This window comes from Passer domesticus, chromosome 10, assembly GCF_036417665.1.
Source record: "Passer domesticus isolate bPasDom1 chromosome 10, bPasDom1.hap1, whole genome shotgun sequence".
Lineage (NCBI taxonomy): Eukaryota > Metazoa > Chordata > Aves > Passeriformes > Passeridae > Passer > Passer domesticus.
This window is the reverse complement of record NC_087483.1, coordinates 18,131,522-18,153,524: the sequence shown is the minus strand read 5'-3', so window position 1 is coordinate 18,153,524 and position 22,003 is coordinate 18,131,522. Positions and strand designations below refer to the sequence as shown.

At 47.7% G+C, this 22,003-nt stretch overlaps 1 protein-coding gene across 10 annotated transcripts in view; it reads left to right on the top strand.

The window, feature by feature from the left end:
• Positions 1 to 22,003, top strand: part of NRP2 (neuropilin 2) — an 89,077-nt gene that overhangs the window by 2,946 nt on the left and 64,128 nt on the right. For all 10 annotated transcript variants that reach the window (XM_064434174.1, XM_064434180.1, XM_064434177.1 and 7 more), the window contains exon 2: positions 9,070 to 9,247. In XM_064434174.1, coding sequence (XP_064290244.1) covers positions 9,070 to 9,247 — 178 coding nt within the window. The remainder of the gene's footprint in view (positions 1 to 9,069; positions 9,248 to 22,003) is intronic.

The window sequence follows — 22,003 nt, the reverse complement described above, 5'->3', positions numbered from 1 at the left end:
CATAGGGTGTAGTGTCTGGAGTGACAGGCACATATATTGGTCCCAGAAGGCTCTATGGAGGTGCTTCCCATCTCCCTGCCTTGCTCCTTCTGCCCCCCATCCCATCCTCCTTCCCGGTACCTTCTCTGTGTTTGGTACCTTGTGTGTGGCTTCAGAAGGTTAAAAAGAGAAAGCATCTCACTTTGCTGGGCTGGAGAAGGCAGCGCTTCCCGTCCCGGCAGGCGGGTGGGTCAGTTTCCTAGCAGAAACCTCCAGTGCTGCCAGGCACCAGGACATGGTGGCCTTGTACTGCAGATAGCTTGAGAGGAGAAAGCATCCTTCATGGGGTTTAGGAAGCTGTCAGGTTCAGATAAGGCTGGGATCCTATCCTGTGGGACCCCCAGTTGTATTAATAAGGAAAAATTAATTTTTAAGCACTGGGATTGCTGCCAAATTATATGACCTCTGACAGACCAGCTGTGCTAGGAAAATAAATTGTCTACATCTGAGACCAGTGATCCTATCTGAAATCAAAATAGAAAAAAGTTGTCATTTAGCCACGGTGGTGGGGGCAGATTGCAGCAACCTGAGAGCAAACTGGAAGCTGTTAAACTTGTTCTCCATTGTGTAGTGAAGTCACCACCACTGTGCCCCCATGGAGCCTTGGGAATACAGTTGTCTAATCCGGGAAGTGCGGAGAGCTGATGTGCCTGCACACACCCAAGCTGGGGCTGGTGGTGTCAGCACCGGGGTGGGGGCAGAACTGGGGTGTGAACATTTCCAGCTCCAACCTCGCTCTGTAACAGCCCTTTGACACAATTCTAATTATAATACACACACACAGACAAAGAGGTAGCTGGGCTATTTTCGAAATCCCTGTCTACACCCTGGTGGAAACCGCAATACTAGCAACAACATAAATCAGGGCTGTTGCTAACAGTGTTGCACACGGCTTAACGCTACAGTAGCATAGGTTTAATCACACTCGGAATCAAAGGGTCAGCCTGCTCCCCGCCTGAGCCAAAGCGCAATCTGGGAAGGCCAGATCCTGAGCCAGGCTTGATGCCTGTGCAGTGAAAAGACACAACCACAGACAGGAGGAGACGTTTGTCAGCACGAGGTCAGCAGGCACGGGGCCAAACACTCGAAATCACAACTTGGATCTGTAACCCTTTCTATGTGCAAGCGGTGCCCGTGAATCAGGGAGGACAGCTGGAGTAGTGCTGGGAGGCTGGGGCTCCAGCTACAGCCTTGGTGAGGTGACCTCTTTCCAAGCAGTTTGGGAAAAGGGGTACAAGCAACAGGTTGGCATGCAAAGTATAACTTTCAGAGGTGGATAGATGTAAGGACTTTCTGTCTGACTTCACACTTGATAAGTCAAAGAAAATGGGCTCCAGAGAGAAAGTACTGGGCTTCAGGTCTTTGAAACCTGCCCTCATTTCTCCCTGTGCATTTGAGACAAAGGCAAGACATCTGCCCAGCTGTTTTGGTGGGTCACCCGTCTCTGTGAAATGCTGTCTGTGTACGGCTAGAATGCTTGCTCTTTTCTATGTCCCTTCTAGGAAGATGGTGAAGCCAAAAGGATGCTGTCCTTTTCTGCTTATGTTTTATTGAAAGGCTTCTTTGAACCCCCCTTTTTTAAAGGGATGCATGCAGAAAGAGGAAGGAGGAAAACCCCTTCTGCCTGTAGACACACACATACACTTATAATCTCCCTGATTCCTCTTCTGTCTTCACAGGCACACAGATCTCTACCTTCCCTCTTACACACAGCCTTGCTGCTGCCACACATGCACACTTCTGCATCCATCCCTTCTCTGCACCACCCCTCACAAACCCAGAGCCCCTTTCACTCTCATGCACACCCCAAGCTCGCTGCAGCTTTCCTCCCTTTCTGTTTGACTGCTGAGTATATGCTCAGTAGGTAACAATGTGTTTAAGACACTCACCAGAATGTGCAATAACTTTGACAGTGTGCTCAAATCCAGCTGCTTCTGAGCCTCACCACCAGCACCACAGTGCTCGGCAGCGTGCATGGGGGGACCCATGGTGGGGCTCTCTGAGTGGCTCAGGAGGGGCTGCTTCCCTTCTCTCCCTTCTGTGGGGCTCTTTACAGCCAAGGCACCGCATTGTGCTCTGAGGCTCCACCAGGCCCTCTGGGAGGGAGGGCCAAGCCAGGGGTGTTGTGAGATTGAGAGGCTCTGCCAGCTGCTGTGGGAAAGAGTCAGGGGTAAACTGCCACTGTCTGATGGGGAAAAAAGGATTCAGTTTCAGAACGGACCCTGACAGATGAGTTCAAAAGGTGTGAGGAAGCTGGGAGGGTGTGGGGGAGATGAGAGATGAGATAAGCTTTTTTTTCTTGTTGGAATTTTTGTAATAATATACTAATTAGTATTTCAGAGGCATTGAACACCTTTCATCAAGCCTGAAGCTCTTTAGAGAGAATTCCTAGGGGAATCTTTTTTCCATGTGTACAACTAGAAATGTCTCTTGTCTCCATGGCCCTTGAACGAGCTTGTTATTGACAGCATTAATGGGGGTGGCTCAGCAAATTTTCACCATCATATTTTTTCCTCATGTAGCCTATAGGTAGGGTGGCAGGCTGCCATGCAGGAAGGTTCAAGCTTCTCTTTCCCTGCCTGCAGTACTGGGGAGTTTTACTCAGAAACTGCCTGACCTGCAGCTTGAGGGTCTCCTAAAGCTGCCACCTGTTCCTGGGAGGTGGCAGTATGTTTCCATGAGATTTCAAGCCCCTGGGAGCCTAACAGAGAGGCAGGCATGATTTCTGCAAGTTCAAAATGCAGTTATCTGCCTCCCTTGCATGTGTACACACACACTGGCGTGCTCTCCAGGATGATTACTGGAGCATCCAGGAGTTGTAATTCCAGACCCACAGATTACATTTGCAGGCAAGCTGGGAGAATTGTGTGTACACGTCTCTATAGGAAGACTATTACTATTAAGTTGGTTACCCTGTTGGAATTACATTTGCCTCTGATATAAGATGACAAATAATAAAGTTAGTGAAGGTGGATTAACAGGATGTAAAATCTCATCAAAGATATAAGAGAGGGGTTGGACAGGATGGACATTTAAAGGTCAAGGTTGTCACTAGCTCAAGTGGTACAGAGCGATGTCAGCCCCAGGAAGGTGGTTATCCAGAACCCCAAGGGTAGAAATCAGCTGAACTCCAGTGATTTTAAAGCAAATTACGTGGATTTGCATGCAGGATTTGGCCCTCTCATTTTCCATGGTAAAGCTTGAGTAGGTCTCTATTTCAAGGTTTCTACTTAATCTTAATTCTTTTGTGGATTAACATGTGGGAAAAAAGTGTAGTTATCAGAAGTCTCCAAATCTTCTTCTCTCTCTTCCTCCCTCCAACATTCCCTTCTTATTTTTAAATAATTCGAAATTATCTCTTTTTTTTGCAAAGGCTCAGAGCTAAAACCTTCCATTTGCTGAGCTTTCTGGCGTTCCCCTTTCACTGCTGCCCAGTGCTATAAAATGAATATATTGCATCCCTTCCCAGTTGCCTTAGGAAGCAGTCAAATGGCTGCATTCCTCAACTGATGGATTGGCGCGTTCCTTTCTTGCTTAAGCCCAGACAGTGTTTTATGAGCTTGTCTCATGACAGGCTTGAGACACTTTGAATTGAACACAATCCTAGTTCAAATCACAAAAGCAGTCTTTAAATTCTGCTTTGCTGTGTCTCTACTTTTAAGTGAAATTTTACTTAAACTGGTAAAATTCCTTAATTAAATGTTATAGGGACTCTCCCTGATTGTGTGAAATCTCAAGATGTGGATGTGGGTAGTGCTCCGAAATGAAATGTGCATGTAAGAGCCTTGTGTTGTTTGGGTGTGTTTGTACATTAATTTGTTCAGGAAGCCTTTGAAGCTTTATCTTGCAATCCAAAGCAAACATGCTTCTGCTAAAATGATCTATGCTACTGGGGATAAAACATCTAATCTTATTAGCTTCCTCTGCACTATGTCTCTCTCCTTGGCCAATGGTTAAACTGTATGATTTAAGTCTGAGAGCTCATATTTTGTGTTCCTACCTCCTGTGAAAGTTGTGCTCTGTGGTTTGGGGTGAGATCCCCTGCCACATTAGCTGTGCCCAGCCGGGGTCAGAACTCGGGAAATAAGGCAGGATGAGCATTAATGGTAATGAATCCTTGGCAGAAGAGATCTGTGCTTGGACACGCACGGACCTTGAAAAACTCTGAAGAGCTGTGTGACAAACAGAGACAAAACATGGGCTTCCTGCGTGAGGGCTCGAGCCAAGTTCAGCAGCTCTGAGAGAAGTGGGTCAGGTATGCCAGCACCTGTGTTTTGCTGTGCCGTCAGTGGGTTGACAGGGCAAATCTCCTCTGCCCAGTGCTGAATCCTGGGATAGTGCTGAATCCTGGGACATGAAAATCTTCTGCAGTGGTTGAACGAGAGTGTGAAGTTGGGCTGGGGGACCTCATGCCCCGAAGAGAAATGACAAGGCTAGGCAGTGCATCTGCCTGCTGTGGAACGCCCACGTCTCTCTCCCTTGTTCCTCTGCTGTCCTCAAAGGCTGCTCTTTTCAAGCAGCACAGTGATGCTGCTGCAGCTTGTAAGGCATCCAGAGCACCCTAATTTTTTGTGTGCAGCCCTGAAAGATATCCCAAAAGTAAACTGAGCTCAACAGATCAAAACATGTGGTAGTTTTGTGCTGGACACTACAAGCGCTGAGAGGCTGTAGTATGTATGTTTGTTGTGAAACAGGCCTCTCTGGTGATGATTATTTTTGTTACAGGCAGAGTTGGCTTTAGTTTCTGTGTGGAAGGTCCAACAATAACAGTGAGCCCTGCTCTCCTGGGGTGAGGGAAATCCAGAGGGGTTTAATCGGCAGGAAATTCAAGTAGGAGAATGCCCTGCTCCTGGCCTAAGGTTTCAGCATGTGCCTGATGAGCTGCAGAGCTGAAAAACCCCAAGTATGAGTGAAGGTTCCTGGGGCCTGGTGGTTATTTTTGGGTCCTCTGAGTGATGATTGCTTGTTGTGGCCTGGGGGAGGCAGGAGACTTCCTCAGCCTGGGTGTCTCCAGCAGGTCAGGGCAGAGAAAGAAGTGTCTGCCTTGTAAAGGGTGAGGAGCTCAGCCACTGATACCCATCTCCATGGGGACGTTGGAGCTGCACACTGTACAATGCGGCATTTGCAGGATTTTGCACCTTGTGACCTTCCCCAGGTCTCCTTTTCCCATCCCTGAGCCTTGGTTGTTATCCTCTGGTGTAGTTCCCCTGTTGAGGTGGCCCTGCATGGAGGAGGTTGCAGGAATAATTTATGTTATGGTGAGCCTTAATGAAAAGAGGGGTCTGCAGATTTCCCAACCTGATCATAGTCTACTGCAACAGTGCCAAGGATATTGACCTCCCTACCCTCCCTTGAGGAGCCCTGCTGCTCTCCTGTGGCCTTGTTGGCACAGTGCTCCACTGGCCCCTCTACCATGTGAACTGGCAGGGGCCCCAGCAGTTTGCTTTCAATGCCTGCATTTTGCTTACTGAGCAATGGGATGTCCCATGCACCTGGCAGACTTGGCTTGTACTTCAGAATTTAATTTTAATTTTATTAAGTGAATTCAGGGCTGGCAAAAGCTGCTGAAGCCCATTAGCTATGGAACACGTCTTGCTTCCAACGCATACAGACTGAGCAGTAGCCATGCCACTAACCTTTTTTTTTTTTTTTTTCTTTTGCATGGATGCAATGCATCAGTTTGTAAGAATCCATTTACACAGAAGTTTGAGCCTCCACTGTATACAAAGCAGGCCATGTTTTATACAGGACAGTGGTTGGTATGACTGCTGAGGCAAACCCTATGCCCATCAGTGGGCATGGTGACAGATTTTTTTGTTCTCGTTGCAGGTACCTGCTAGATACCTGTGAATCAAAAGAGAAAAAGCCCAACAGAACGATTGCATAGATATTGAAGTAACTTTGCCTCTTCAGATAACTCTAAGAAGCCCTGAGTTCCTGGTATGCTATTGCCCACCATGTGGGCAAGGTAGTGCTGTATTGAAGTAGCCCCCTTCATTTCTGTGGACTTCTTGGAATGAATGAGAGGACAAAATATGTTTATCTGAGAGACACAGATAAGCTTTCCTGCAGGTGGGAGACTTTCACTGTTCCAGGAAGATGGTGACACTTTCCTGATGATATCTGAACACCTGAGGGATGTGGCTGGTGCTCGTGTTTACTTGGGAGGTTCACCTGTTTGTCCTGTTTTGCTGGAGAGGTCTCAGCTGCAAGGAGCTGGGCTCCAGCCCCTCTCACTCCGGCTGTCCTCACTGGCACCAACGGTCTAATTTGGGCACCAAGCTGACCTGAAATTAGGATCAAGACTAGGATTTTCTTTATCTCAGTCCCATTGAACTGCAATGGCCTTGCAGGGCAAAGGACAAGTTTCAAGGTCAGGGTAGAACTGTGTTTCTGTTTCTGAGTTCATTTGTTGGGGAAGAGCTGACATCTCTGTTCACATGACAGTTCCCCTCCAACTGGTTGAGTTGCAAGGGTTCACAGGGTGTTCACGGTATCTGGCATGAGTAAGGGGCTAGCAGCTTCTGAGTGGTGGGTGATGTTGGGGGTATCAGCCTAGCGGGTAGCATGTGTGTGAAAGCTGGAGAGACGGGGAGGGAACCACGAGGTGTGGAAGGATTGACTGTATTTTCATTGTTTGGAGACTTTGCCCTTTCCAAGAAAAATAATCTGCAGCTTGAATATTTTTCTTTGCTGGAGGGGGTGGACATGTGTGCAAACGAGGTGTGAATTTTTATGAGAAGGTGTGAAAGTGCGTACATGAGTGAAGTGTGAATTACACGTCTATTTGTACATTGATGTCAACAAGTCCATGAATTTCTTCTTTCCACGTGAATGTCTCTTTCTCTCCCTGCCTTCAAACCCACATAAACACATGTGTGGGCAAATATGCCTTCCTGAGAGAAGATATTTGTGCAAGAATGTAGGTTTGTAAATGTTTGTGTGTTGAGCAATCTCTCCTGTGGAACAAAACCAGATGTTTTTTGGTATTCTCAGCTCTTCATGGCAGTGCTGCATTTTTTCCCCTCGTATTTTTCAGGATACTTACAGGATTATTTTAAGAAAAAGGGAAGGCTGCAGATCTGCCTTTGGGTGTGTGCGAAGAAAGTTATTTTGAAGAATGAATGTGTTAGAGGGCACGAAAAACGTGGGGGAAACGGAATGTTTTTTCACAGCAAAGCAAGCCTCACTGGCCCATGAAGGGCCCTCCTGTTGCCCTTGGTTTTGCACAGGACACGTGCATTTTCTGCAGGCAGCGTGCAGGCATCAGGTTGTTTATTCAAAGTGCTTTTTTCCAGGAAGCATTACTGCTGAGGGTCCTGCCTGACTCCTGCTGCTCGTCTTGGCTCTGGCAAGAAGGCAGTTAGAACACAAGCTGGGATGTCCCTACCGAGAGCTGGTGGACTTGTGACAGCCTGGCAGGGGACACCCCTGGGACCTGGCAAACTCTGTGGCAGAGGAACAGAGCCAGGCCCACAGCAAGGGACTGAGGCCGTGCAATCTGCACTGCTTTGCTTCTCCTGGGTGGTCCTGGGGCTTTGCAGTGAGTGCTGCTGTGGAGGGAGAGGAACATTCCTCGGGACCAAGCAGTGGGGAACACCGTGGAACACACCCTTAGCTCACGGAGCTGCTGGGATGTGTGGTTACCTCCTGTATCAAGGGTGATGCTTCTCTGTGCCTTGGCTCCCTTGGGGGTGTGGGTTGTGCTGCAGCCTCCATCTCAGGGCATGCAAACATGGGCCTTGGGAAAACCCATTTGCACCCTCCTGCATGTCCAGGGTCCTCCAGGGCTGTGGGGTTGTCCTGATGGTGGGAACCCATGAGGGTTTGCATCCCACATTGTACCCCACTGCTTGTTGTCAGGGAGGAGAACTTTCCACAATGTTGGACCAGGGAAACCCTGTATGCCTGCCAGCCTGCCCTATGGAGGGGCTTAGGGTTTTGTTGGGTTTTGCCCATTTTGGTGGGTTTTGTGTGTTTTGCTGGGTATGAAGAGGCAATACTGTCTTCTGGGGGCAGCTGTTGCAGCCTGTGGGCCTGGGTGGTGATATAAGGGGGTGGCAGGGGAGTAGGGAAAGCAGGACACACAATGGGGGCCCCATGGAGAAAGGGACTTTGGGATTTGTAGTGCATTATCAAGTGACCCCATGATGCAGATTTTCCTCCCAGCAAGTAATGCAATAATAAATTTGATTTGCAGCATTCATGAGATTAAATGTTTTTTTGATTACAAAATCACCCTCTAGGGCCTGTTCTAGCCCAAAGCTCAGAGAGCTTCCTCTGCTTACCACGCAGCCATTGCCAGCTATTTGTGGGCTAGTCCCACAAAACCACCACTGCTGATTATCTGTGTCTGCAGCTCCAGTGGATGGGTTAGCTTGCAAGTCTGCTGAGACGTGTTTGCTGGGGCAGGAGGGCTGGGGAGGGAGAGTGCAGGAAACAGAGAGGGGCTTTCATGGGGTTGCAGGCTGGGGCCAGGAAGGACGGGTACTGTTCTTAGCTCTGCCACGCAGTGTGGGTGAGTCTGGGCTCAGCAGCATCCCTGATATGCCTCAGTTTCCTTCCCTGGAACCAGCACAGCTTTCTGCCCTCCTGCAGCTGGATTGAATTTGCAGTGTCTAAATTCTGGTGTCTCCTGAGGCAGCTGTGGGAGACTGACACAGAACAGCTTGCAAAGGAGGCAAAAGAAGGGATAAAATGAGGCAGCTACAGATGATCTGATATCAATCTGTCTCTTACTTTATGGCTCTGTAATTGCCTTGGCAAGAGCATTCATTTCTCTTTTCTGGTCTGTGTGAAATGTGGTATGTAAGTGTGGCAGGAGGTGGAGGGGAAAGGAGTATGTTTGTTCTGCAGAATAATTCTCCTTGCCCAGAGATTAATATCAATATTAGAGTACCAAAGGGATGTCAATGGCTTGGAGAATGGTCTTTATCAGACCACTCCTGTCAGTGGCCCAGGGAGACCTGCTGTGCACACCTGATGCCCAGAACATCTTTCAATGCCTTGTTGCCTTCTGTGTCTCTGCAGCTCAGCCGTGCGGGGGTCGCCTGAACTCCAAGGATGCTGGGTACATCACCTCACCAGGGTACCCCAATGACTACCCCTCCCACCAGAACTGTGAATGGGTCATCTACACCCCTGAATCCAACCAGAAGATTATCCTCAACTTCAACCCTCACTTCGAAATTGAAAAACATGACTGCAAGTAAGAGCCTTCCTCTTCCTCTCTAGTACATAGTTACCTCCTCTTCCTGCTTTTGCCTAGTGATATGGGTCTTGTACTTCCTTCCACTTGAAATCAAGCATCACTCGGAACCCCCACAGTGCTGCATCTCCTTGCCTTTCCAGAGCAAGGGTTGCCTGTGAGGTTGTAAGATGCTGCTTTGGACACATAAGATAAGCCTATTCTGCAATGAACCTGTAGTACTTACCTTGACCTGATACCACCTGAAAGCAAGATCCAGCTGGTTAAAAGATTAAAAGGCCACTGGTTTTTCTGTGTTGAAGTAGCCTCACTCTTCTTTTAAACCATGCTGGGAGAGCAGAGCAATTTCCTGGTGTGTAACTAGGCAGAGGTATGGCAGAGTGCCCTGTGGCTGGAGACACAGATTTGGGCCACGTGAGGTAGGAGGCATGGTGGTCTGAGCTGTTTGAGCTGGATCTGACTTCCCATAGTGCTTTTTCTGCTATGTTTGGTAAACTGGGGAGATAGGGTTTTTTGCCTTGCATTCCCTTTTTCTTCTAAGAAAGGACCCAGAAACTAGATCTCTGGGAAAAACAATTAACAACTAGTAAAGGATAATTAAAGGCATCAAAGGGCACCATAAAAGGCTGAGTTAATAACAAGGTCTCAGCAGACATAGAAACCTATGGGTTTCATCTGGAATCCACAGCCAGTTACAGAGATGCCTGAGTGTGAAGGAGCTTGGGGTCTCCTAAAACAAGCCTGACATAGCAGTCCTGCTCAATATACTGGTCCTGTTGATTAAAAAGGGGTTGCATATGGAGAGGGAAATTCTGTTTGTAAAAAAGGACAAAGGAACAGGGGAAGCATTTATGGGGCTGCAGAATCAGTCCTGCGGAGAACAAAGAATTCAGCATGGGTTTGATGATGTACTGAAGGTTATGAAGTGCAGAGCTGGATCCTCAGCTATCATAAATCAGCATAGCTCCTCTAACTCTAATGAACGTGTGCTGATTGATGTCATTGGGGATCTTGTCACCCCCTACAGATAAAGCCTGGGCTAATAAGGCTTTGAACACCATGAACTCTCCCTGAAGTCACTGTGTGTGCAAGGTGTTTAGCACTTTGCAGGATCGGGCCTGCGTATAAAGAAGGGAGAAGGTACAGAAAGGCTTAAAGTGGGCATAGATGAACACAACAAGGCCTTGCAGTGGATGTGAGAATGATAGTTGCTATCAGATTTAATTGCTGCTTGCACAGGCTGAACTGCACAGCCTCCTCATAGCTAATGCAGTTGCCCCAAATTCACACTAATAAAAGCTGTATAGGCCCATATTTGCAGTCTGAAGAGTGTGCCATGTGTACTGGCCAAGACAGTGTTGTGTGCAGGGCAGGGATCAAACTGGGCAGGAGGGACTCCAGCTTCTGCCTCTTCAAGGTCTCAGGCAAGCAAAAACAGGTAGATCAGAGAGCTGGAAATCCCCATGGGCTTTTCCTCCACCTGTAGGAAGGTACCAGTTTTAGCTCTGAGCATCTTGTGCAACTTTTGCCATGTTTTGCTGCCTGTGAGAAAGCATTGTCTGGTCCCAAGCTGCAGGTGGTGTGTTCAGTAGGACTGCCTGAGCTCTGGGGGTGTTGGTTATCCCTTTGCTGCTTTCTGCTTTACTGTGGCAATCTTCTGAGTGGCTGCTGTGTGGTCTCACTATTTCCCTTTTTGCGTGTACCTGCAAAAGGGAGCTTTTCTTAAAGGGAAATACAATTTATCCACTTGCACTTGAGCTTCTGCTGGCCACAGCTGTGAGCTGAGAGCCAAGCCGACTTAGGGTCCCTGCTCTCTCAAGCCAGCACTGAATAGGAGTGGGTTTGAAAGAGCTCCATGGACAGTGCTTGATAGGAAGCATAACAGAACAATGAAAACAGTGCATGATAAACATGGTCTAGAAGAAATGGATAGGAGTGAGATTATTTTAAGTGACCAACCAGGAGGAGTCAAATATGGACACTGTGTAAAGCTTGGGCATTACTACATTACATTGCAGTACATTAATAATAGGTCACCATCTAGTGATAAATCTCGTCTGAGTGCCAGAGGGTTTTTTATGAAGAAGCAAAGACCTCATTGCAGCTGCAGGTGTGAACCTTAACAGGAACAGGAGATCAGCATCAAAGACAGAGTGTCAGGGCAGAGCCCTCCTTTTGACATCTCATCATTAATATAGAGCACATTCACATCAAGGTGACAGGCAGATGGACCCCATGGAGGCACTCACTCTCTGGGCAGACAAGGTCCCCTGATCTGGTGTTGCTACCTGGCAGCCATTGAAGCAACAATAGGGCTATTCTGTGCTTCCAGCTGCCAGAGATAAACACCATAACCCCTTCCTCTGTTGCTTCTTCTTTCAACATTTCTTTTTACCTTATTAGGTCAAAGTTTCTCCCTCATAAAGCATAACATTTACATTCCTAAAACCCATTTGAAAGCCTACAAAAATGCCTCCCAAAGTCTTTTTAGTTTTGCTGTGTCTCTTCTGGCCTTCCTTGTTTTGGATTTCCCTTTGGGACAGGAGGCATTTCCTCCTGTGTTTTGTACTGTGCCTGGCACCCTGGGGACCTCTGAGGAAAGGTCAGTGATTTATTTCCCTTTGGCCAGCAGCTGGCTGGAAGGGGCCTATGAAGGTGGTGCTGCCTAGATGCCAGAGCAAGAGCTGGCTGCAGAGAACAGCTGTGGCAGCCTGGAGGGTGGAAGCATCAGCCAGGAATGGATGCCAAAGGTGGCAGACAGAGGTGGCTGCTCAGTGCTGCTTGTTGCTATTGTTTTCTGGAGGCACATCTGGGCTTTTGTTTTTCAGCTGTGTCCAGCTGCATTCAGTAACTGCACTCTATCACCACCATCATGAAAAGAGTCATTCGGTGTAATTGAATCCCCAGAACACCTCTCTCTGAGTGCTGTATCTGTGCTCTGAAGAAGTGTCTTGCTTTGGGAGCACACTAGGTTAAGAAAAGTGGCCTTCTCCTGCTGTTGTGGCTGTTGTGCACCAGCAGGGATTCCTGTGGCAGGGAGGGTGGGCATGCTATGACAGGGAGTAGGGGCCAGGGCCATTGTTTGTGCTGTCCTGCAGCTGTGGGGCCACAGCATTAATGCCAGAGCCAAAAGGGAAGTTTGATGCTCTGATAAAAGATCTGTCGAGCTATTCGGAAATGATCATCCTAGTGCCTGGCTGTTTGTTCCCGTCTGTGCTGCGAGTGCAGCTCTAGCTCAGGTACTGCACCCCACCTCACTGGTATCTGTTCAATGAACAGGGAAGTGGCATCCAGTGGAAAAGAGCAGGCTGCTGCTGTGGTGAAACACTTCTGTGTAATGTGGGGGTTGCTGGGCAGTCTTGTGCATGCTGGTGTTTATTTGGGATTCCAGGAGTGACCTGAACCATTTGCAATAGGTGGGCAACAGGGACAGCTATACCCCAGCTTTTGCAGTCATGTAGCTAAGCTGTCCACTCCTTCTTAATTGCCACTTTACTGTTTTGTCTGCTCTGCTTGCTTGGAAAATCCTAGTCCAAAACCTCAGTTATGCATGAGTCATTGTGTTTATAACCAACCACCTTTTCTGTTTGTGCCACCCTCCCGCTGCTGATCTTCTCCTTGGACCACTAAAAGCTCCCTCCTGTGTTTGGCTACTGACTCTGCCACTCCAGCCACATTCAGCTGGCCCTACCAGAGAGTTGGGCTGGGCTCTGCACACGCAGCAGAGGCACACTCCCTCCAGGCTGCAGTGGACATGCTTGGGCTTCCTCTGCCAGCAGAAGACCTTCCAGCTGAGTCATAACATCTGCTCCAGAGGAACAGTGCTTTAAAAGAGCCCGACTGGTAGTCAGACCACGGCCAGTGGATTTTTTGCAGCCATTTCCAACACATGCTGCAGCTGGGTTGCAGTCGGTGGGATCCTTGCTTGGGAAGGAGTCAGGGAGCCGCTGCCGTGGCTCGCAGCCCCCTCTGGTGGCACATGCCAAATGCTGGCGAAAGTTTCTGGAGACAGGGGCCAGGGACTCCCAAAATAGGCTGGAGATAGCAAACTGGAAATTGAGCTGCAGTCAGGCTCTTCCTCCTGACTTTGGGTCCCACTGTCAAGCCCAGAAGGTTTCAAAAAACAGGAACTGTGGCCACTGTCATGTGGAAATTTATGCAGTGGTCACTGTGACCTCATAAGTGCCCGAATAGTGCCAAGAGAGTTAAATCATCCTGATGTGTGCTGGATACAGGGCAGGCATGGCAGGAGGACACACATCTGTTCCCAGCTTGAAGGCCACAGTGAGCCAAGATTTGTCCAGGGAGACAGCACGCTCCTAAGTGCCCATCTTGCAGAGCACTGCTGGCCAGGGGACACTGGCAGCAACATGCCACAGCACAAAGGGTGAGATGTGCAGCTTGGACAGCCAGTGAAGGCCTCTTATGGCTGCATGGCCATCTCCTGAGCATCCAAAAAGCTGGGCACCGGAACGAAAGCAACTCTGCATTCTTCTTGGAGTGCCACAGAGACTCTGGCTCAAATTCCTTTGAGCTGAGGTGGCAGGCAGAGCTGCATCCAGACCCAGTACCCACAGCCAGGCAGGCAGCTGGGGGCTGCAACATTCAGCCTGCCTCTTGCCATCTCCTTCAAACAAGAGCATAATATTGGGAGAAGCCATCCTTCCATCAGTGAGGGTTAAGAGTAGACAAGGCAGCAATCATAGACAGCTAATTAGTAAATGCTTTGAAAAGTATGCATAAGTAGCTTATTAGCAAACATTTTAGAAACAATGCAGTTCATCTTGTGATTGGCAAAATGCTTAGAAAAAAGAAATACATTTGGAGCATTAGAGAATGCCAGGGTTGGAGGGGTTCTTTGCTACAACACAAGAGGAAGTGACTGCATCTCCTGAAGTACTGGGGGAGTCGAGTTTTAACTTTGCAGTGAGGGGAAGTCAAAGATGAGATGTTAAGGAAGGCATTTGCTTGCTCATACATTTGTGGCATGGGTAGCCAGAAGCAACATTTCTAACGTACAGGAAATTATGCAGTCTGGGTAACATGACACTGCAGCTCAACTTGTGTTCAAATGAGCTTCTACTGGTTTTTAACTCCATACAGCGGATGTTCATAATTCCCATCAAGCCCGGGTCATTTTCCAAAATGGAACATCAGTGAATGGGTTAGCTGTGATGGTGAGACCAGCCACATGAGTTAACAGCTCAAGGTTGTTCACATCCCTCTTCTCTGCTTCCCATCTCTGCTTGCTCTGTGGCTGTGCTCCTCTGTGCCCCAGAGCCTTTTCCTGGAGGGGCAGGCCCAGCCCAGGCTCTGCAGGAGGTGGTGGCCCCAGATACACTCTCCTGGGGTCTCCTATGACCCGCCAGCTCACTAACATCCGGTGCATAGGAGTGAAATCTCGTTTTGCACCTTGCTTCCTGTTGGCATGATGACAAATTGAGGGCCAGCTGGTGACACTGGGAACAATAGGATTAGAGACAGAGACCTCTCCCCCTCCTTCCTGCTGTTGAGGAGGAACTGGTAGTCGTGGTGGTGTACTCACTTCTTAGTCAGCCTCTCTGTCCAGCGAGGGAAGGAACAGGACCTCACAGCTTCTGGAGAGGGAGCCAGCACAGGGCTGGCTGTGGTGACTGCTGATTAAGTGGGTTCAGAATTCAGCTAAAAGTGTCAGAAACATGGGCCTTTTTTGAGCAAGCACTATACACTCTAGCTCTAAATCCTTTGCATCTTTGCAGACCCTGCTCAGTGCAGAGGCAGTAGGATAAGAGTAAAGCAATCCCAATAGAATACCTGATATGTGTTGAGGTGCTCCTGCTTTCAGCAGAGCCTGAGGCCCTTGACTATCTTTGCAACAGTGCTCCAGCCCATGATGTGACAGCAGGTGATACCCTTCACAGAGGCTCTTCCCAAAGAGGTCTCAGAAGCCTAAATAGATGTCTGTGGGACTGTGGCTCTTCTACATGATGAGTTTGTTGTGTGGATACAGGAGTTTGAAGGTTTAGTGAATGTACGGGGAGCTCTAGACTGATATTTTAAAAATGTCCATTTTTTGTTAAGGACTCGATGCAAAGCTTGGTAAAGGAAATGTGAAGTTTTACCTTGATTTACATAGGAGCTAGTTTAGCCTTTTAATGAGCAACTGTTTGACTTAGCTACTTGAAGCCTTTTTAATGGTTATAATCCCTTTTGTCAGGCTGTAACAAGGGACTGGCAGACTCCCCAGCAAATATCAGTTCTGGGAGTTGTGGGATTTGGGTTCTTCCCTTTCCCTGCTATTGATTTACTGTTCTTGCCTTGGTGAATTACTTAAAATTCCCTGTGTTATAAAGAAAAGAAGATCTGGGCATCTGCAGGCATAAAACCCAGTCTAGATAGCAACAGTGCAAAGCACACTCCCTTCCAAAGGCTGCTGAGCAGCAGCATCACACAGGAGGAGGTCAGAGTGCAGCACAAGACGACCAGTTTATTCTCAGTCTTTTCTGGCTGGGTGTGAATTCTGCAATTAAATATGAATGCAAAATAAAAAGAACAGACTGCAAAGCGCAGACTGAAAAACAGAAGAAATTTGTGGTTGCTTTAGGCCAGAACTCGGCATAGAACATATTTGAAGGAATTGGGGGAGGTTAGGTTTTAGTCTGAGGCAAGTTCTCCGTTTCCTTTAAATCAAGCGGCTGCACACCACCATTGAATGGCATCGTAATAATATGTTGCAAACCACAGTCTGGTGATCCTGGAATTCCCTATAAGTTAATAGCAGTCATGGTCCACTAATCACAGCTAGGATGTTTTAAGCAACTGTCTTTGATATGTTAGTTCAAACACACCATAGAAAGCCTTCCTTATGCTGGCTTAGTGAGTAGATCATTAGAAAGAGTGAATAACCTAGGGCTTTTCTGTTGCTTTCTCACCCCACCCCACTGCTAATCCCAAGGAATTCTTGAGATCTACATGCAGCCTTAGTGAGCAACCACAGTACAGTAGTATGGTGTTGTTTTAAAGTAACACTGGGTCAGACGTGCAGATATTATTGTTTAATGAATTCCTAGAAGCAGAGCCTGAAGCAGTGGGGTCTGACAGCAGAAATCCTCTGCCAAAGACTTCATTCTGTTACAAATGGCACAGAAACTAGCAGGGTGGCTGCTCATGTTATATGACTGCCCCCACCTTGCAGCAGTACAGAAGATACTGTGTGAGGAATCTTTTGAGGTGGAGCTCTGCTTTTCTGAGACAGGCAGTAGTCATCCACTGGTGATGGGAGAGCCCCTGTTCTCAGCCCCGTGCCTGCCAAGGCCATGCTGCGTGCAGGGTGTTTGCATGGGAAGTGCTCCACGTGTTAGAAACCTCCAGGGAAACCTCAGAGCTGGGGTTGTTGATGGATGTCCAACAAGGAGAAGTGCTTCCCCCCCCTTCCACCGGCAGCACAAGAGTTTGAGGCATGTGCTCAGCTTCCTTCCTCTTCTGTGAGTGTTGGTGTCAGGTTTCATTTACATTGTTATTTTGCAGTGAGAAGGAAGGTGTAATGACAGTCACTTTGGTAATACCAATGTTTGGCTGTTAATCATGGGTGGGAACAAGGTCTGGGATCTCCATCAGCAGAGGGGACTGACTCACCATTGATCTGTGTTCACTGCATCTTGTTGAAGTTTTTTGACCCATTTGATTTCTTAGGTTTTCTTTTGTGAAAACCCTCTGATTTTTCTGCCGTTCCGGAGCAAAACATCTCTCTGTCTTTAAATATGGCAGATGGGGATTTCTTCAGATGTCCAACAACTCAATTGAAGGAGACCTCAGGAGACCTCTCCCCTTCCCTGTCCCCCTTCTCAGCCTGTCTTTTCATCTGCAATCTGGAGATGTAAGGGCTATAGTAATAGAGTGTCAGAGGAAGTAATTGATTCATCACACGCCAAGAGAGGAGTCTGTTGCCTTCAGTGTCAATGGAGCTGAACCAGAGCCTGGAAGGGTGAGGGAGGCTTGTAAACACTCCATGGCTGAGCTGGCAGGACAAAGCAGACACGCTGCCACGACTGAACGGGAGGGTGACACAAGGGTTTCTTGAAAGAAAATCTTTCTGAACAAAGCAGTGTCAGGGTCCTTGTTTGTGGGAGAAACAGGGGCAGCCCTATCCTCCTGCTCCCAGGACACATTAAGGAGAAAAGGTACCTACCAGCCTCATGCAGCCTCCCATTCCCTTGTGTCTGTCTGCCTCTTCAATCCTGATGTGGCTGCCTCTCTGACCTGCTGCTCTGGGCTGGGCTGAGCTCACCTCAGAGGTACCAACCAGCCCCTGCCAGCAGCTACTTCCTCCCACACCCCCAGGTAGTCAGTGCTGTCAAAGAGAGCGATGTGGGAGGTCACTGCTGCTGCCAGTGCACAGCGAGGTGTGGCACGTGCGTGGCACAGCACCCGCCCTCACTCGGGCACTGACCGTGCTCAGACTTGGCACCGTTTGGTTCAGATGGCTATTGAGCTGCAATGCCCTCCTTGGGAGGAGAGAAGGGGTAGGAGATGCTGTGCTGTGCAGTAAGCAAGGAGGGATCAGGCAGGTTTGGTGCACTGTTTGCCCCAGAAACAGCTCTTACTACAAGCTGGCACAGCCCAATTGTTGGAATGCCCAAATAGTGGAGGCTGCAGGCCAGTCTTGGCAGCAAAGCTTTATTCACTTGTGCATCAGCTAAGGCGGGATCTGGGCTGTGAACAGCCTGCGTCTGAGAAAATGCGGGGTCAGAAAGTCATGCTATGGTGGGCCAGTCCAGGGTGACCATCCATCATTAATGAGGGATGTAGACAGCCAGGAGGGTGAGGGTGGGCTGGTCAGGGCTCTGTTCTTACAACCTCCTTTATACAATTGGTGCTTAACGAGGTGTTTATTTCAGTTTTGTGCTGAAAAAAAGCCAGTGCAAATGAGTGATAGTGGAAAGCCCAGCTACCAAGCTCTGATCCCCATCTGATCCCAGTTTTTACTCTTTCCTTTTGCTTTTCACTGCATGTGGTGTCTAAGGCCATGATGATACTGCCATCAGCAAGGTGTGATGGGACATCACTTGCTCCTCTGGGACTAGGGCTGGTACAGCAGGCCATGTGAGTGTTCCCTAATCAGCACCCTAGAACTTGGACAGCCTGACCTAAGCTTGTCTCCACCTATTGCCTGGGCTGTCAGGCATCCCATGAGAAAAGGGAAATTTGTACCCCCACTGCAAAGAGTGAGCAAAGTGAGCATTTGCCCTTGCCTTCTGCCTGCTCTGCTGCTTTTCGGCAGTAAATTTTCCTTTTGTGGTTGTTATCTTTTATTATATTTATTTTTTCTTTCTGTTAGTGATCAAGTGCCTGTGAGTGGTGACAGTAAAATGACACAGAAACCAAAGTCTAATTTTTTTACACAGATGGATTGTAGCAGAAGGAGAAAAGTGCAAATGCATTTTCTCAAGTGTCCTGCGTTTTGGGGTATGAAAGGGTTGTGAGTTGCTTCAGTTCCCTTAGAACAGCAACAGAAGGCAGAATGCCATGGAAAGGGGGCTTATTCTGAGCATGCTCTATATGTTTTATTCCTGATTTCACCACGATTCTCCCCTCACCAATGAACACCAAAGACATCTTGCAACAAAAGACCCCTGTAGCTAAAAATAGAAGAGTGAGGAATTTATAGAGATGGTTTTGGAGACAGAAATAAAATTAAACAGCCATGTGTAACTCCTGAACAACAGCCTGCAAAAACCCCCTAAGTGCACATTAGCACATCTCTTTTCTTATATAACGGTCGGTTTTCCAGACATGCCCCAGATGAGAGCACTTCTCCACTCCAAGGCGCCTTTCCGCAGCGATCTGGCAGCACAGCTTGAGGGAGGCAGCCTGGGGAGGAGCGGCAAAGCGCGGGGGAGCCTTTGCTCTCCTGTCTCAAGGGAGGGCAGCAGCATGCTAGGAGCTGGAATTCCCTCCTGAACCAGAACTTGCCTCAGAAGCACTTTGCAGTTAGGTTTTATTCCTCCCTTTGCACGAAGTATTTTGGCTACCTTCCCCCCCCCCCCACCGCCCGCATAAGTTAGCAGAAACTGCTGAAAGCCTTTTTCCATCAACAGTGCTTGTAAGGGGGTGAAAACAGCAACCTGAAGAGTAAAAAATAGAGGCTCTTTATAGTTTCCATTTTTTGTCTTCAAGGCGTTTTTGAAGAAGTTTTCCAATCTACTAGGGCTCTTTTCTCTCCTCTGTTTTTCTTTTTCTCTCCCTTTTTCCTTTTCTTTAATTTTTTTCTTTCCCTTTAACTGGATAACTGGATTTTTTCATTTCTCAGAAATTCTGGTCAGATTTTTGAGGAGATAAGAAAATAATCCAAAGCACAATAGAATGATTACAAACCCCCACAATACTGTGATTACACAAGACGTAACTGGATACAACAAATTCAAAACAAACTTCCGAGAAATCCTAAGCAGTTTTGCCTGTGCCATCACCCTCCGCTCCCCCCACACCAGCCTAGCTCTCCCCCTGTTGCCATTGGATTTTTGTCATTTTAGTCACTGAAATCCAGTGAAATCCCTTCAGATTCAGAGCAATTATAGCCCATTTCTCTCTGTTGCTGCCAGAGTCAGTTATTTCCATAAGGGCAAAACAAGGGCAAGCTCTGTGAGCATCTTTTGCCTCAGCATAGGCAAAAATGGCCCCAAAAGGTTCAGACTGAGATGAGATTCATCTCTGCATTGTTCAGACACCCAGAGCCCGATCTAGTCACTAAGAGTGATTTAAAGTATTCTGTTGTCAGTGCAGAAGAACAATTAATCCCATTCCAAGCTGGGTGTGAGAAATTTGCTTCCACTGAGAGTAGAGGACATTTAGTTGGCTAAACCTAGATGTGGTACAGGCTTTTTAGTTCTGTGCACAAATCCATATCAGAGCCTGTGTCTATGAGGACTGATTCTCTTCTCACACCAGGATAAATTAGGAGTGATTACCCTTAAAATGATGAGTTACACATGTGTAAAACCAGTTCAAGTCAAAGGAGAATCCAATTCATCTGCTGTATTTATAATTAATTACTCTGATTAAGGGCTGGCAGCTAAGATCAAACTTCATTGCTCTTGTTTCATCAGACAGCAGTGGTGCTTGCCTCTGCTATATGGCTGTAAAAAAAATTCATTTAAAAGTCCTCAGTAGCTCCTGGAACAATTTAACCTTTGAAGGGCATGTCCTCCAGTTGCTCAAGATTATGTAAACATCACAGAAAAGTTTTTTTGTCTTTCGCAATGTAACCACCCACGAAATAAGGATTTGGTTGGAAGGTGGTGTACAAAAGAGCATGGAGATGGGTGGTGACACAGAAAAATCTACTAAGCCAGCTAGCATGTAATGGACATTAATTCTAGCCACCTCTTGATTGCACAACAAGCACAGAGATGCTGGTTCACCATTTCTTAACTATCTCTATACTGCTACTGCTATTTAGTTTCTAAGAAACTGTCTGTTCTTAGAGGATGTTCAAAAAACCTTACGCTTTTTATAACAATTTCTGAGAAATAAACCTCCCACTCGCTACCTTTTCAAAGGGGGAACAATTGCATTTACTAGCTGCCATTGTGGCTAAGCACAGGCCTTCCCCAGCTACCTGCAGAATATTAGCACCGGCCGAATTTCACTAGAATTGCAGTTTCTCTTCCTCTCCTCAGCAGATACATTCAAGACCCAGTGACATATGGTTCAAGCAGATTAGAGGTCTTGAAGGCTCAAGTCAGCCCTGGGCATTCCCAAATTTAGGGTTGTTGGTATGCAGTCTGTACCTATTTGTCTCCCTGTCTATCTAGGCCAGATTTCTCCAATATAATATAATCTCTCCAATCAAGACTGGCTTCTATTCTTGGCTGTGCTGCAAACTTCCTGTGTGACCTTGGGGCAGACACTGCTCCTCTCTGCCTTCCTACCTCCCAGGGTCTCGTGAGAATCCCCATCATTACTGTTTGCCAGCTGCAGTCATGAGCCCCATGGAAACGCCTATAAATAATAGCTCCAAATTAAACATTGGGGAAGTTCAGGTTAAAGCCTTGCCTCTCTCTCCAGTCCTGGCAAGCACTAGAAATGAGGCTTTGCTGAGTGCAAGTCCTCACCTACTTCAACTCATAGCTCTAGAGAGAGATGGAGAAAGCTGCCAGCTAGGTCAGAGCTTGGCCAGTCCTCCTCAGGCTTTAAAGCAAGGCTTGCACAAGTTTATGTATTCAGAGGACTCGTGATATGGCTGTGAACATATGAATAATTTGTTATTCATGTTTCTCCTTATGCTAAGCTGTTGTCCCTGTAATGCCCTTGAAGCATGTTTCAGGGGGGAAGGATTCACCATCTCTTGGGATCTGGGGATGAAGGTCGACAGGGTTGTTGATTTTGTGTTCAGCAGTATGGGTCACTAAACTGTTTGTGTTGAGTGTCCCTCTGGAAAGGAGCACCCAGAGGAATGTCACAGGCTTTCTGGTGCTGCTCCCCAGATGGGCTGTAGCATTTCTGGAGCTCAGCAGCTCCTGGGTGGGCACCTGGGAGGTCTGTCCTGGCCCTAGGGGATCATGGAGCACAGCTCAATGGTCAGGGAGCAGATTGCTTATTTTGCAGAAGAAAAGGATGAAAAGCTGGAGGTCTTCTCATAATCGCTACAGCTGGAGCTTGTTTGCCTTTGTTGCACCTCATCTGGGAAGCCAGCAGCAAAGTGACTTGGGAAAAAGAGAAAGGAAAGCCTGGGAAGCAGAGAGGTTGACTGGAGGAAAAAAGCAAGCAAACAAGCAT